This window comes from Grampus griseus (assembly GCF_964374135.1).
Source record: "Grampus griseus genome assembly, chromosome: 2".
Lineage (NCBI taxonomy): Eukaryota > Metazoa > Chordata > Mammalia > Artiodactyla > Delphinidae > Grampus > Grampus griseus.
In genome coordinates, this window is record NC_139018.1 from 172,962,144 (window position 1) to 172,977,218 (window position 15,075).

At 41.4% G+C, this 15,075-nt stretch overlaps 1 protein-coding gene across 8 annotated transcripts in view; it reads left to right on the plus strand.

Moving 5' to 3' along the window:
- CACNB2 (calcium voltage-gated channel auxiliary subunit beta 2) overlaps positions 1-15,075 on the plus strand; it is a gene marked incomplete at its 5' end in the record, with an annotated part of 401,671 nt that overhangs the window by 260,102 nt on the left and 126,494 nt on the right. For 7 of the 8 annotated variants that reach the window (XM_082647937.1, XM_082647940.1, XM_082647939.1 and 4 more), the window contains one exon: positions 1,472-1,591. In XM_082647937.1, coding sequence (XP_082504063.1) covers positions 1,472-1,591 — 120 coding nt within the window. Of the gene's footprint in view, positions 1-356; positions 426-1,471; positions 1,592-15,075 lie in introns of those variants that run through there. The other variant, XM_082647943.1, reaches the window with a different exon arrangement.

Genomic DNA, 15,075 nt, shown 5'->3' on the forward strand with positions numbered 1-15,075 from the left:
TACAACTAATGTCTTTTAACGATCCAAGAGTCGGGAAGAGAATAGGGTAATAAGATGCATGAAGTTTAGGACGAGTTGATGCCTTTGGATGCACTTGAAGTGTTATCTTTAAAGCAATCGAAATCATAGGAGTGTTTGTTTCCCCTCCCCACTGGCTGGAATGGGAAAATAAGAATCTCCTTGGACTGGAGTCCTCCGGGCTAGGAAGTGAAAGCCCCGGAGGCAGAAAGGGACGGAGAGGAGGGGTTTGCCCAGAGCATGGACGGGAACAGAGAAGGGGTTCTGCGGGGCTCAGCGCGCACTGAGGATCGGTGCCCGGGGCTGCAGCTGCGGACGAGAAGGGCGCTGTCTGGCTGATGAAGGCCACCTGGGTCAGGCTTCTGAAACGCGCCAAGGGAGGAAGGCTGAAGAATTCGGACATCTCTGTAAGCTCCAGGGCTCTCGTTGAGGGGAGACGTTATTTTGTCGTTGTTTCTGCTGCTGGTACAGTGAGGATTGTCCGGGGCGCCCGTGATGAGTAATATGTTGATTGCTGGAGAGGGAACGGGAGAGAGTCCTGTAATCCTCCGAGCTCCTTTTCCTATTCTGTGATTTATTGCCCTAGGAGCTCTCCCGGGCAGGTGTTTTCCGTAGACAGCTTTGATGAAATATCTGTTTAAAGGGATTGAAAAACAATGTGTTGCTTAAAGACTGAGGGAAGCTGGCGGCTATTGCATTACAGGTTTGTCAGAGGAGGTATCAGGTGAATACGGAGGTAGGTACAAAAGGATGCTTAAGATGAAAGTGGGTGACATCTATGGTAGAGACATTTCAGAGAGTTCAAGTTGGTAACTCGCTCGACTTTCCTGTATGTTTTATTAGCCTGTCTTCTTTCTAATTGGAAATTCTCGCTGTAGCTGTAGGCTGTTCTTGAAGCTCTCCTTGAAACCCGCCTGTGCCCTGCGGCGCACTGCAGCACGGAGCTGGTTTGATACAAAGAACTTGTTCTGGCTTCCGGAAAGGCTGCTAACTGGCCCATAAGGTTTGGGAAGGAATGGTAATTTGGAAGGCACAGCTCTCCTAGTGCGTGGTCTGCGGACCAGAGCGCCATGTGTGGAGCTGGTTTGCCACCAGGTGGATTATTTTCTCCTCTTTTCAGGAGTGGATAGCACAGTCTAGGAAGCTGACTGCCGTGTCAGTGAGACGTGGCCATTGCAGACCTCATAGATGCAATCTCTTTTATTTATTTATTTATTTATTTATTTTTTGCGGTACGCGGGCCTCTCACTGCTGTGGCCTCTCCCGTTGCGGAGCACAGGCTCCGGACGCGCAGGCTCAGTGGCCCACGGGCCCAGCCGCTCCGCGGCATGTGGGATCCTCCCGGACCGGGGCACGAACCCGTGTCCCCCGCATCAGCAGGGAGACTCTCAAGCACTGCGCCACCAGGGAAGCCCGATGCAATCTCTTTTAAAAGGTCGATTTCTCTCTCCAGGGTTCGGCAGACTCCTACACCAGCCGTCCCTCCGATTCAGATGTTTCTTTGGAGGAAGATCGGGAGACGGTGCGCAGAGAAGCACGACGACAGGCCCAGGCCCAGCTGGAGAAAGCAAAGGTAAAACCCTCCGTTCTCCGCCAGGCTCTTTGCAGGTCGTGCTGGGTCCGTGATGGGCCACCTGTGGCAGTTCCTCCTGAAGTGCACATGTGGTCTCTCTGGCGGAAGAGAGGTACAAGAAATGGAATGTACTTTCTTCCCTTGACAGAGAAAGGCAGTGTGATATATGGGTGGTCTTGCCTTTTATGTTGTTTTATAATCCAGGCAACTTGTTTCCGTGGGTGGATGGTTTATTTAGACACACAGAAAGGATCCCTGAATATGCAAAGAGGAAAAACTCCTTCTAATATCAAAAGGATTTTACTTCAGTTTTTTCAGGAAACCATTTCTCTGCTCAGAAAAACAGACATTCTTCAAGCTAATGTTTATTCTCTTAGACAACAATTTTTCTCCCAAATTTTACTCCCTAGGTGTTTTATGATGGCATTTTTCTTATATTTACAAAATGGATTGCATTATGCTTTTCAAAAACAAAACAAGAAAGGATTTTATTCATTAAAATTGTTCCCTTGGAGCACTTTCTTCTCCATCCCACAGTAACAAAGTGCATATATATGGAAGGGGGGACTGGAAAAGACATATGAAACATAGAAGTACAGAATTCAGCTGAGACTGTTTCATTTCTCTAATGGCCATGACTTGGATTCTTTTCCCCATGCATTCGTTCAAATAGCAGCTATTTCTAAAGCATCGACTGTTGTTCATGTTCAGAGGGCCTTGGTGTGTGTGGTAACTCGGTAACTTTTAAGTGAACATATTTTAACACAGTCTTCATTGGTTTTCTTTTGAAAAAATGACTGCCTCGAAAAAAGTGCCGTGTTGATCTTGCTAAAAAAAAAAGAAAGAAAGAAAATCGAGGGTAACTAACATTAGAATACTTCTGCTGGCTGCTTCATCTCTGAGATGAGTAAAATCTCTGTGTGTTGCTATGGGAATCGTGGCTTGGAGATGCTCGTTTGAACGCATGGACTGCCATTATGTAATATGCATGTGACCTGTAGCCCAGCTGCCATAGTAGTTTGCAGGGGAGCTGCCAGGAGACCTTGACTTTTAAAAAGAAAAGCAGGACTTCGGGACATCAAAACAGTGTTCTCACCTCAGCGAGCAGGGAAGTCATCTCCAGGTGCGACACAGTCTTGACTGTGAGAGGATTCATAAAGGGCAGAGGCAGGGAACTGATAAAGCAAGGTGTGGCCCAGTTGCCACCAACTAATCTGCCCTACCCAAGTGAACCATTTAAAACATTATGCTGTGACAATATGGATGAAAGTGGAGGGCAGATCACAGAAGGACAGACACTTTATGATTCCACTGACATGACGTATCTTAAGTAGTCAGACTCCTAGAAGCAGAGAGCAGGATGGTGGTTGCCTGGGGCTAGAGGAGGAGATGGGGAGCTGCTATTCCATGGAGAGAAAGTTTCAGTTATGTAAGATGATTAAGTCCTAGAGATCTCCTGTACAACGTTGTGCCTGCAGTTCACAATCTACATTTAGAAATTGTTAAGAGGATAAATTTCTTGTTAAATGTTCTTACTGCAATAGAAAAATTATGAAGTTGAAATTAAATAATGAATGTATGACTAGTGAAGTTAATTGCCCCAAATTTGCGGTGTAGCTAATATAAGTTGCAATTTAGAATCTGAATTCTACACTCTATATTTTGCACCTGGGTGAAAAGAAAAGTCAAGAAAAATAAATGAGTCTGTATTCCAGAAATAAGAGTGTTCTATTTGCACTCGTTCATTGTGATTTTTTCACATACCAAAATTAAACAGTTTCACAGGCTCATATCACATCATCATACAACCCAGTGTCTTGTAGGTTTGCTTTTCACAAACCACAAAGTCTTTAGTTATCTGATTGGTGCATTTTTGTCTCTCACTGCTGTAAGTTCTGAGTTCAGTGACACAGCTGCATAGAACTTTTAAATATTTTTCAACCCAGTGTGGATCATAATATTGTTCCTAAATCAAACCAGATTCGTGTTATTTGTCATACAGACTAAAAAGCTTATAGTTACAAGTGAAGTAGAGATGAAAGAAAATGAAGAGAATTTAAAACAAAGGCAAAATAATTGAAGGGCTATATCGTATGTTTAATGAAAATAGTTTACCTACATCCATTTTTCTTCTTTAAAATTAGGCCCACATCTTAAACCTCTGATGTATTCAAATGAGTTACACTAGGGTGAGTGAGAATTGGAATATGTTCTGAAAGAAGATACAGAGAGCAGGATTTAAGTTTACTTTTAGTTAAAATCATGGTTTGGTAGGCCTGATTTCTTAATTCTGATATCTTTGAAGAAGGCATACAAAAGAAGGATTGTAGATGGGCCATTCATTAGGCTATTTTTACTCTCCTCTCCTCCACCAGTAGATCATTGTGCCTTTGTGGGACGTATTTCAAAATGAAACCTTAAAGTTCAAAAATATACGAAATCATTGTTTACTTTAAGGGACTTTCAGACACTTTTTCCATTCATTTTGGAAGACTCAAAACGTTTTCTCCATTTGTTTTGTAACTATGATAGTGTCCCTCAAACAGGAAGCCTTTCTAAGTGGGTGCTTTAACTTACAACCCTGCAGATCATGTGCCCTAAGTGTGTGCAGATGCCTGGAATAAACCTCAACAGCGCTTTCAGATCCTGGTAAATATGAAATATATTATCCATTAATTGCCAAGAATATGCCCATGAAATAAGGTGATTGGCAAGGAGTGAAACTAGAGAAAATACCTTTTGAAATTACGTGACCTACGTAAGGTTATATAACCAGGCCGTCTGTGATTCCCATAAAACCCAATAGTTTTCACTACTGCTTTAGTATGGCTTCTCTTAAACTAGTAAACTCTACAGTGAACAGATTAAATATTTATGTTGAGGCAAGTAACTGATATGACCTTGTCTTTCAACTTGGTGTTTTCTGATCCCAGATGCACATTTTGATCTTGTTCAGGTTTGCCGTACTTTGCAAAGCCTGCCCTATTTAAGCTAGTGCTCTTAAACACAAATGATATTGTCTTAAACACAAATAATATAGGAATTTAGTTTATTCCCACATTGATCTTTTTATTAGAACAGGTTTATTGAGATATAGTTCACTCATTTAAAGTGTACAGTGTGGGACTTCCCTGATGGTCGAGCGGTTAAGACTCTGTGCTCCCAATCCAGGGGGCCCAGGTTCTATCCCTGGTTGGGAAAATAGGTCCCGCACGCATACCACAACTAAGAAGCCCACGTGCCACAACTAAAAAAAAAAAAAAAAGAAGATCGTGCGTGCAGCAATTAAGACCCGAAGCAGACAAAATTAAATAAATAAATAAAACTTTTTTTAAAAATCAAGTGTACAATTCAATGGTTTTTAGAATATTTAGCATGATGCAGGCATCGCTATAACCAACTTTAGAAAATTTTCATTGTCCCCTAAAGAAGTCCCATGTTCTAAATTAGTGGTCATGTCCCATTCTCCCCACACACCGCAGCCCTAGGCAACCACTACTCGACTTTTCTGTCTCTGTAGATTTGTCTGTTCTCGTTATTGCATGTAAATGAAATCATGCAATAGGAGGTCTGCTGTGATTGGCTGCTTTCACTTATGTAACATTTTCAATGTTCACTCCTGTTACAGCATGTATTGGTACTCCGTTCCTTTTCCTTGTTGAGTAATATTCCATCGTCTGTATAGATCACATTTTATTTCTCCATTTATCAGTTGGTGGACGTTTGGGTTGTTTCCATTTTTAAACTATTGTGGATAATGCTCTTACATACATTCATGTACACATTTTTGCATGGATGTTGCTGGTTCCTAAGATCATTTTTTTTTCAATTGAAAGAATTTTTTTTTCTTTTCCTTTTCACTCCCCAAAAATGATCCTTCCTGCCCTACGTGCAGAGACTCTGAGTTGGGAAATCTGGATGTGGAAGGCATTGGAGCAGAGATGAAATGGGTTCGGTGTGGTATTCTTAGCAGAATGGATTAATGTTAAATTTTAAGTCAATTGCTCTCTTATTAGTAAATGTCTACTATATTGAAGAAAGTGTATTGGTCACAGTTGGTGAGTAGGGAAGGCATTGCAAGACCAGAGCCACAAGAAAAAAACAGGCAGATATTTTGCTGTAGAAAACTTCTAGTATTTGTTTAGGGAGAAAAGTCGTGGCCTTAAATCACACTAATCAGAAGCAGAGGAGAAGTGTTTTAGGGGAGTAAAGAGGTCTGTGAGTCTCCAGAGGAACAGACTGCCCCCTTCTGGCAGAAACAAAAATCCTTCCTGGAGGTGGTGACGGCTTCGAACTATACCTTCCAGGATGGAGTTTAGCTTGTAAAGTAGAAAGTGGGGAGTAGAGGAGAGGGAAGGCCTGATAAGTAATGTGAGTAATGGCTAACATTAGGAAAGGCTCAGCAGCCAGAAAACATGGAACCTTCCAGAGGAAGGTACCAACTGGAAGATGTCTTTATTGTAGCCTCACATTTAATTGCTAGTTTGGCTGGGTATAGTATTGATGTATGAAAAGCGTTTTTCTTCCGAATTTTAAAGGCATTGTTTTGTTTTCTTCTGGCATCCAGCACTGCTGTTGTGATTGCCCATGTCATTCTGTCTCTGAGCTCGATTTCTGTATAATTTTCTCTAATATTTTGAGAACTGTTCTTCCCTTGGAATTTTGAACTTTCACCTTGGTGTGAGGCTTATTATTTCTTGTGCCCGGCTCTTCGTGTGAATGTTCAGTGTGAAGGGCCAGTCACTTCACTTCTGGAAAGTGTGTTATTTGTTTATTTGTCTCTTTATTTGGTTTTGATCGTTTCTTCTCCCGTTCTTTCCTCTTTTTTCTGGTTCTCTAGTTTTTCACGTGTCTGATTAGAGTTTTCTTCTCCACTCACGTTTCCCTACCGTCCCTCTCCCTTTTTGTTCTAGTCATCGAGTTCTTCTCCACTTTTAACCTACCTACTGAAATTTTTATTTTTGAAAATGTCTAATTCCCAAGAACTTTCCTCTTGTCTCCCTTTTTATAGCTTCTTGTCCTTATTCCATGGCTATGATATTTTCTATCTCTTAAGATTATCTTTTAAAGATTTTTCTGTACTGTCAGTGTTTTTTAAACTTTTTAGTTGGATTTTATTCTTACATCTGGAGACTTTCTTCAAAAGTTTGACTTGGGGTTATCCATTCATGATTAAGAGCATGACATTCAGCTGACCGGAAGCTTCTGGACTGCTGGTCTTTTATAGGGTAGTGTCGGGGGGTGGCTTTTCTTTTCATCTGATTGGTGTCCCCAAACGAGTCCACAGTCTCTAGATGCTTTAGTTTTCACTCTTTCTATTCTGTGAATTGCCACTGCCTATTGTTTTCTCTACCCTACGTTTTTGTCTACTCCCATCTCATTTTTTGTTCTTTGCATCTATGGGTTTAGACTTTAAAAAAAAAAAACTTTCAGGAGGAAGCATTTGTTCAGTTGACCATGTTTTTATTCCCCACATTTATCAATAAACATACTATAAAAGAGGAAAGAAATGTTTCTCATATTACCTCAGTCCATAAATGCCTTAGACACTGGGAGAATCCTACCCAGTTGGAAATATTCCCCTACCTGGCCTTTTCAGAAGAAAGAAGAAACAGGAATGTGGTTATTCACCTTCAACCCAAACATGAATTTTTTATTTCAAGAAACATTAGACATGTTTTTAAAAATGAATCTTACTGGGAAAATCACGTGGGAGGTAGGAGAGAAGTGTGTATATATGCCTGTATCACATACTCACATACTATATCTTATCACATACTATACACATAGGGGGAAAAATAACACATTTAATTGGTAAGAAATAAAATCCAGCAGAGAGGTCTCATCACCAAAAACATGAAGTATGGGAGACATTCTTTGGAAAATATTTTAGGCTTAAATTATTTTCCCATTGTTGATTTTAATGTCTCTTAATTTTTGCATTGAAACACTGTCAGCCCTCTTTTGCTCATAGCAACTACCTTCCAAATACAGCTAGAAAATTGGCAAAATATATCTAATTTCCAACATCGTGAGTTCGTTTATTGTTGATATACATATTAGCTTAGGTTGCATTTTTTTCTACCTGTAAGAAAGCAAAAGTATGTGAAAGCCCTGTGCACCCGTTAGGCTCCTGCGTAACTCATAAATATGACTGGGTACGTACAGTCATATACGCTGGCGCTGTAATTCCACCCATCTCCAGTGTTAATTGACAATAATAGTAATAACGCAGTACTGACAACACTTGCTGAGTGATTACTGTTCATGATAGCCAATTTGAAAGATAGAAGAGGAGAAAGCAAAGCTTTTTGAAATCCTCTAGAGCAGTTATGATCATGCGGTACCTACAGCATCAATTCCTGTACTGTCTTTTACATCAGAACAAACTGCTCTCTGTTTAGTGGCTTAGGTCACGATGTTCTTCCACGCATCACTGGCCAGCTGGCAGGTGAGCTGGTGACTGGCTCATCTGGGATGGACTCTTGCCCGTGTCTGTAGGTTGGCAGCTATCAGCTTGGGTGGCTCCTTTTCCTCTGGGTGGTCTCTCATCCCCCAGCAGGCTGGCTGGCTCTTGCTCACACTGGTCTCAGGGTTTTTCTTCTCTACTGAGTCAGTTTTGTTGGGCAGGTCCTGGCTACAACATAAGCCTATTTCTACTACCTCTCTGGTTGTTCCTTTTCAACATCTTCCACTGTTTCCCTCCACCAAAGTGTGGAAGTTCATCCAGCCAAATGCACCAACCTTGACCTTCTGGCTTTTATCATTGGAGGCATGCCTTTGGTTTTCAAACTGGTGGATTCTTGGGAGCTGCTACAGAGGCAGAGGGCTGTCCAGCAGCTCGAGTTCTGGTGCATTCTTCCTAGATGCAGACAAAACAGCTCTCTCCTTTTTTTTTTTTTTTTCTTTCTTGACATATTGGGACTTCTGTGTAAGCTCTCCTTTTGAATAGAGAGCTTCACGTCCATAACGAGTTTTAAACCACTACCATCTTTCCTTTTACCATCTAGTCCTTCTCACTGCTTCATCATCACATTAAGTCTAAACCTCTGCCCTTGGCCTCTCTCCCTAGTGTTAGTATCTCACATCTTCCTTTTTACGGCATCTCTATCAGTTCTGACGTTTAAAATGGAGCTCCCCACGTTTTTCCTTCAAACCCTTTCTTCTCTGCATTTTCTTATTTCCGTCAATGTGAATTCCATCCTCCCGCGCTCAAAGCCTTGGTCCAGGGGTCAGCAGGTTTTTTTCTGTAAAGGGTCAGATAGGAGACGTTTAAGGTGCTGCTGGTCACGTGGTCTCTGTCACAACGACTCAACTCGGGAAAGTCTGGATTTGGATTCCATCTCTGCCGTAGTCTGACTGCTTGACCTTTTGATAAGTTATATGTGACACTCTTGGTTCCAGCGATAACTGCATGAGCTGTACACGTCCAGTCCAGAGTTCCCAGATAGGGGACTGGGATGGGCACAGGTGGCTGGAACACACTGCTCCTGCCTTCAAATTCAGTGTCTAATGGGGAGTCCGTATTAGAAACCATGAAACCACTATTTTCATTCCCTTTTTAGTTGTGCAAGGTCACCCTACACCATTATATATGGTTGTTACCAAACTCAGGTTCGACTGCTTGTTGCTCAAGAATCCAACACTGAGACACAAGTGTTGGGTAAAAGGAAAGATAGCTTCATTGAGGAGGCCAGCAATCCTGGGGAGAAGGTGGACTCACGTCCCAAAGAACCAACTCCCCATTGCCAATCGGGGGCAAGAGCTTTTCAAGGGGAGTTTCATGGGTGTATAGGTAGAGGGAGGGGGCTTCATGCGGGATAGCACAGTCAGTTCTGACAGTCATCTTGTAGTTGATCGTGGGGTGGTCTGAGCAGCATCATCTTGATTGTTTCAAGTACAGTTAGTCTTCAGTTCCAGGGTTGGTTTGCTCCCATTTCTTTGAGATCAGCTCTCAGAATTGTGGCAGCTTATGTCATGGCTACAGTCTGGTCATCATGTAGTTAACTTCTTCCACCTGGTGGGGTTTCAGTATCTGCACAACAGCTCACAGGACGTGGCTCAGAATATTATCCATAGCCCTTGAAGAGGAACTAAAGGTCCTTGACTTTGTTTAATGACTAAACTATTATTATTTTGTTTTGTTTGATGGTTTTCCTTCGTATCTGCATTTTCTTACTTCTCTGATGAAACGTATTCTTTGGCTCAAGTTTTTCTACAGACAAGGCAGGCGGAGGACTTGGGGTGGGGGGTTCTGGGAAGGTCCCATAGGGCTCTGCTCCGTCACGTGGTCACTACTGTCTTGGAGTTGTTTCTGACTCGGTGGTGAGTGCTGGGTGGCACATCTGTACTGTCCAGTGACAGCTGCCCTGAGTGGCATTTGCACTATTACGTGATGTTGACAGCAGCTCATCGATCAGGTCCAATTGCACTCCTATCCGTCCCCGGGACTGAGGCGGTGTCCTGTCCCCTGCACTAGACTTTGAGCCCCTTGAGAGTAAAGGCAGGCTCTGTGCTTCTTAATCTTGTGGCTGTAGATTTGTGCGTCTGTTATCAAGAGCAAGTTAACACAATGCTCTCTTGCTCTTCTCACGGGTTCTTTTCTGAGTAACACCTGAGTATTTTAGGAATAAAATTACATATCGTTCCCTGTTTCCTTATGGTTATATTTATCTTGGCAGTCTACCCAGGAGTGAGTTTTAAGTTTCCAATGGATAAGAGTTAACATGTTTTAAAGGGAACCCGATACTCTAATTCAACACTCTCTTACAGTGGATTTATGGTTTTTATTAATGGGAGTTCTAGGGTGCTGAGGTTTGCCCACATTCAAACTGCACTCTTCTGTAAGAACCCTTTTAAGGACTGTTAATATAATACAGACTTCTGGCTGTTTCAAAACCATAAATGGATTGGGGAAGGATTATTATAAACTTTGCTGCTCAAGCCTTCTTTTTCATTGAGAGCTGTAACTGAACATCTTTGTGGTATCTTTATAAGCACAGCTATAAATACATGATTCTTCCCTCTTTTTCTCTCTACCGGATATGAACGGGGAACAACACAAAGATCTTTAAGCAGTTAAAACACTCAACCTCTCCCTGCTCTTGAGTTTTTGCCCCACCAACAACTAAAGGAAAGATGTTGAAAACTGTAAGACAGTAGAATTTATTCAATTAGCAAACATTTGATGGGTGGTATTGTGCTATTGAGCTAGGAGCTAGAAGAAGGAGTATCAAAGATCTGCTCGATGTGGTTTCTCCCTCAAGAAGCTCCTGGTCCAATTAATGATGATGCCAGACATGTGTGTCCTGACTGAGCATAAGGTGATAAGTGATAGACTAACAGCAGTGAGCCAAAGGCTGTAGGAATGGGGAGCAGGTGGATGGGAGGTACTGCTGGGGTGGGAGAGGGCTGGAAGACCAGAATCAGGGCAACGGGGATTATAGATGCCCCACCATGAAGTGGATGTCTCTTTGTGGATAGAGCCTTTGCTAGCCAGTGATGTGCTTTTTTCTAAGGTTATCAAGATTGCTAACTGAGGGTCCAACAGAGGCTGTTATTTTGGTTTAATTTTGTTTAAATCCCATCTAATTCCAATTTACCTTAAACTAACCACACCAAAGTGGATTTTATTAATCCTCTTAACCATTTTGAAGTGTACAGTTCAGTCATGTTGACTATGTTCCGGTTGTTGTGTTGCACCTCTAGAACTTTCTCATCTTGCAAACCTGAAACTCTCTACCTGTTGGCCAATATCTCTTTGTTTCCTCCTCCCCCCAGTCCCTGGCAGCTACCATTCTAGTTTCTGTTTCCATGATTTTGACTACCCGAGGTACCTCATATAAATGGAATCATACTGTATTGGTCCTTCTGTGACTGGTTTCTTTTACTTAGCATCATGACCTGAAGGCTCATCCGTGTTGTAGCATGTGACAGAATTTCCTTCTTTTTTGAGGCCAAATAATATTCCGTTATGTAGGTAGACCACATTTTCTTTATTCGTTCATCTGTTGAGGGACATTTGGGCTGCTTCTACCTCTTGGCTCCTGTGAATAATGCTGTAAAGAATTTGTGTGTGTGTGTGTGTGTATCCTGGACTTCTTTTTAATGATGCTGTTAAGCTGTACCATAGCCATTAGTAGCTTATGTTTATGTAGTGTCTCAGTGTTGCAGCCCCCAGTATCCCAAAGTATAACTTTGCCTGGTCTTTGCAGCTACTCAGTAGGGAAAGGAGGGCAGGTATGGTTACCCCATTTTATGAAGAAATGGATGGTGCATATTGAAGAGTCTTGTTCAAGCTCATTGAGCTCTTAAGTGACAGAATTAGGACAAGGACCCAGGCTTCTGTTTGGTAGAATTCTGTCCTGCGTTCTTTCACCTAATCAGTGAGCCCCTCTTCGAAGGATAAACTGACAGTGTACTAACGCTGCCTCTTTCTTACATGTTCTGGAAGGATTAAAGGAATAAAACTTTTTTTTTCTTAAATAACAAAAGCAAAAAAAAAAAAAAAACCAGCATGGCAACTATTAAAACAAATTTAAAAATAAAAACACCACCTCTGGGAAAAATAATCAAATATCTAGGAAACAGGTTGGATGAAGAATGCTGAAGAAATTGAGTTTAAGTAGGTCAAGGGAGGGAGAGAGGATTGAAATCACGATGAAACTATGTGAAAAGAGATTTCATAAGTGTTGTCTCCTCCTAAGGAAAAAAAATGGTGAAAGGAATGGTCTAAAAATTATAGCAGCCAAAAATGTAAAGTTAGATGTTATAATTGACTTGAGAGAGATGAGAATGTGTTGTAAAGAAAAACTAGGAAACTGCCTTAGTGATGGTTTTAAAGAAACTTGTGTGGCTTGAGAAAGTGTTCATTTATTTTAACTAAATCCTGTCTTGAGGAAGGAAGATGGATGACATTAGCTGGGAAAGTTATTTTTGATCTAGTGATTCCCTAGTAAGAATCCTTTCTACTGATATTTGCAGGATTAACATTGACTGCTTTAAAAAAAAAAAAGTCAGTTCTTCTCCTCACTTTAAAAAAAAGTGAGGTGAATACTCTGCTCACCCTACCTCCCAAGATGGGACCAGGAAGTGTGTTTGGCAGGAAGGAAGCAAAAATGTCGGCAGTCAATCATCAATTAAGTTGTCCAGTCTTTCTGCTTTCTAGATCCATTCCCTGGATTTTAAACACCTTAACTCTTACTTTTGTCTTCTTAGAGGAACTGTGGTCATCCCTAGATGAAATATTTATTGGACCCATTGTAACCCTACATTTGAGTCAACCAGCATTCCTTGCAGATGCAAGTCAAGTTACACATTGGTTTACAAGGCAACCCTGTATCACACAGTCATGCAGAATTAAAGCAGATCATTGGCATATGCTACTAGCTCAATTCTGTGCAGTTAAGTAATCTGAAACATATAATAATCCTATAATGGATATACACAATGAAGTATAAAAATCCTTTGAATAGAAATCTCCGCGTGCTAAATGAAGGCATTATTCATTCAACACACCTATATTTGATCCCCTCCCTTGCCGTATGGGTGATGCTAGAGGATATAAAATGATTAAGCCTTGATCCCTAATTATCAGGAGTGCAGTCTAAAAGGACATTTAACTAGTAGCCCCGTGGTAATGTACAATACTGTCTTCTTCACCTCCTCACTTTAAAATGAAAGAGAGAAGTTGATCACCCTGAAGCCCAGGTCCCGCAGCAGCTCCGGACTGTGCGCTAGAGTTTACGAGCCGCCTGATGTCTTGTGTCCATTTTACCACGTGATTTGCATCTGAGTCGGCATCTCAGAGGGCGCAGTACCTCAGCATCCTCTTAGCCAAGTGATCAACACTCCGCTAAAGGGATGTGTCCCAACCTTAAATATTTTATTTAAGCTTAACACATTAAGAAACGTACACTTCACTAATATTTTGCTATAATACCAAGGCCGGTTCTTTGAGCCTGAGTCAGCTACTTGAAGTCTCAGCTACACCCAGACAGCCATCTTCAGTATAGAATTTAGTCTGACGTTGGAGTTTGACCCTATCCAAAGGGATTTGGAACTGAAAAGGATTTTTAATGTTAAAACATAGTCATGCGGCTTCCCTGGTGGCGCAGTGGTTGAGAGTCCACCTGCCAATGCAGGGGACACGGGTTCGTGCCCCGGTCCGGGAAGATCCCACATGCCGCGGAGCGGCTGGGCCCGTGAGCCACGGCCGCTGGGCCTGCGTGTCCGACAGTGAGAGGCCCGCGCACCATACAAAAAAAAAAACAAACAAAAAAACATAGTCATGTTTATACCTCAAAATGATAAATTTCTCCGGAATACCTTAGTTTTACAAAACATGAACCATTTGTTTCCATTCTTATACTTTGCTAAATGTTTTGGTAAAATGAAAAAGCAGGCATTTGGTAAATTGTAGTAACTCTATAAAAAAGGAGTTTGAATTTTTTTTTCCCTAAAAATTCCTATCTACGTAAAATGTGTTGATATTAATAAAGGTCAGTCACACTTGTTAACTGTGGTCCAAGAAAAACTATCCATTTGACTTAGACAAATAGGGTACCTTGTAATCTTAGCTCTTGAAGTATTTTTTTATATTTCCCTGAAATATATATGGTATTTCCTTGGCTGAAAAAAAAATGTTTATTGTTAACATCATCAACATGGAACCTGTTTTTTAAGGATTTTAAAAAACTATTTCATCTTTTCTGGATCATGAATGCCTTTGAATATATGATGAAATCTTCGAGCCTTTTCCAGAGGAACAGTCAGCTTATGTACCATCAGCAAGTAGTAACTCATGTTTATACAATGTCTCAGTGTTGAAGTTCCTTGTGTTTTACTTTGCTTGGTCCTTACAACTACTTCGTGGGGAAGGGAGGACAGATATGTTTACCCCATTTTATAAATGAGGAAATTGATGGTGACCTTCATAGACCGCTGAAACAAATCCACGTACCCTAAGGGTTTACAAAATACAAGAACCTTTGTTAAGAATCCCAGTCTTCCTCCAGTTAGAATGACTGATGCCTTAAAAACTGTGGGACGTTGCCCTAAATCTGCGAAGTGTTTTCCTTTGCTCTCAGATACTTGAGGCGATGACCACATACATTCTTCTTGGAATTCTTATTTCAGCTATAGTGTTTAGTCTAGTGTGGAAGTGGAGGTTGGGCAGATACATGATACTCTGTAAATACTTTCATGTGCTATATAGCCATAAAGGATGTTCTAGTTTAAACAGTTGTCAGTGGTGAGTGATTTCAACGTTGTGTTTTGTTTTCAGATTTTCCAATGGCCTGTATGAAGGGACTCAGAACTGAAAAGTCCTTTCAAGTTTAGCGGATAGTGGGAAGGAATCTTTCTGTGGTTGATGTACTGGTCTGTGAGTTTCTGACGTGCTTTGTCTTGTGTTAACTCTCAAAGTATCATCTACGTATTGGCTCTTGTTTATTCTTGCTTAGATTACCTGTTGGATTGGGATA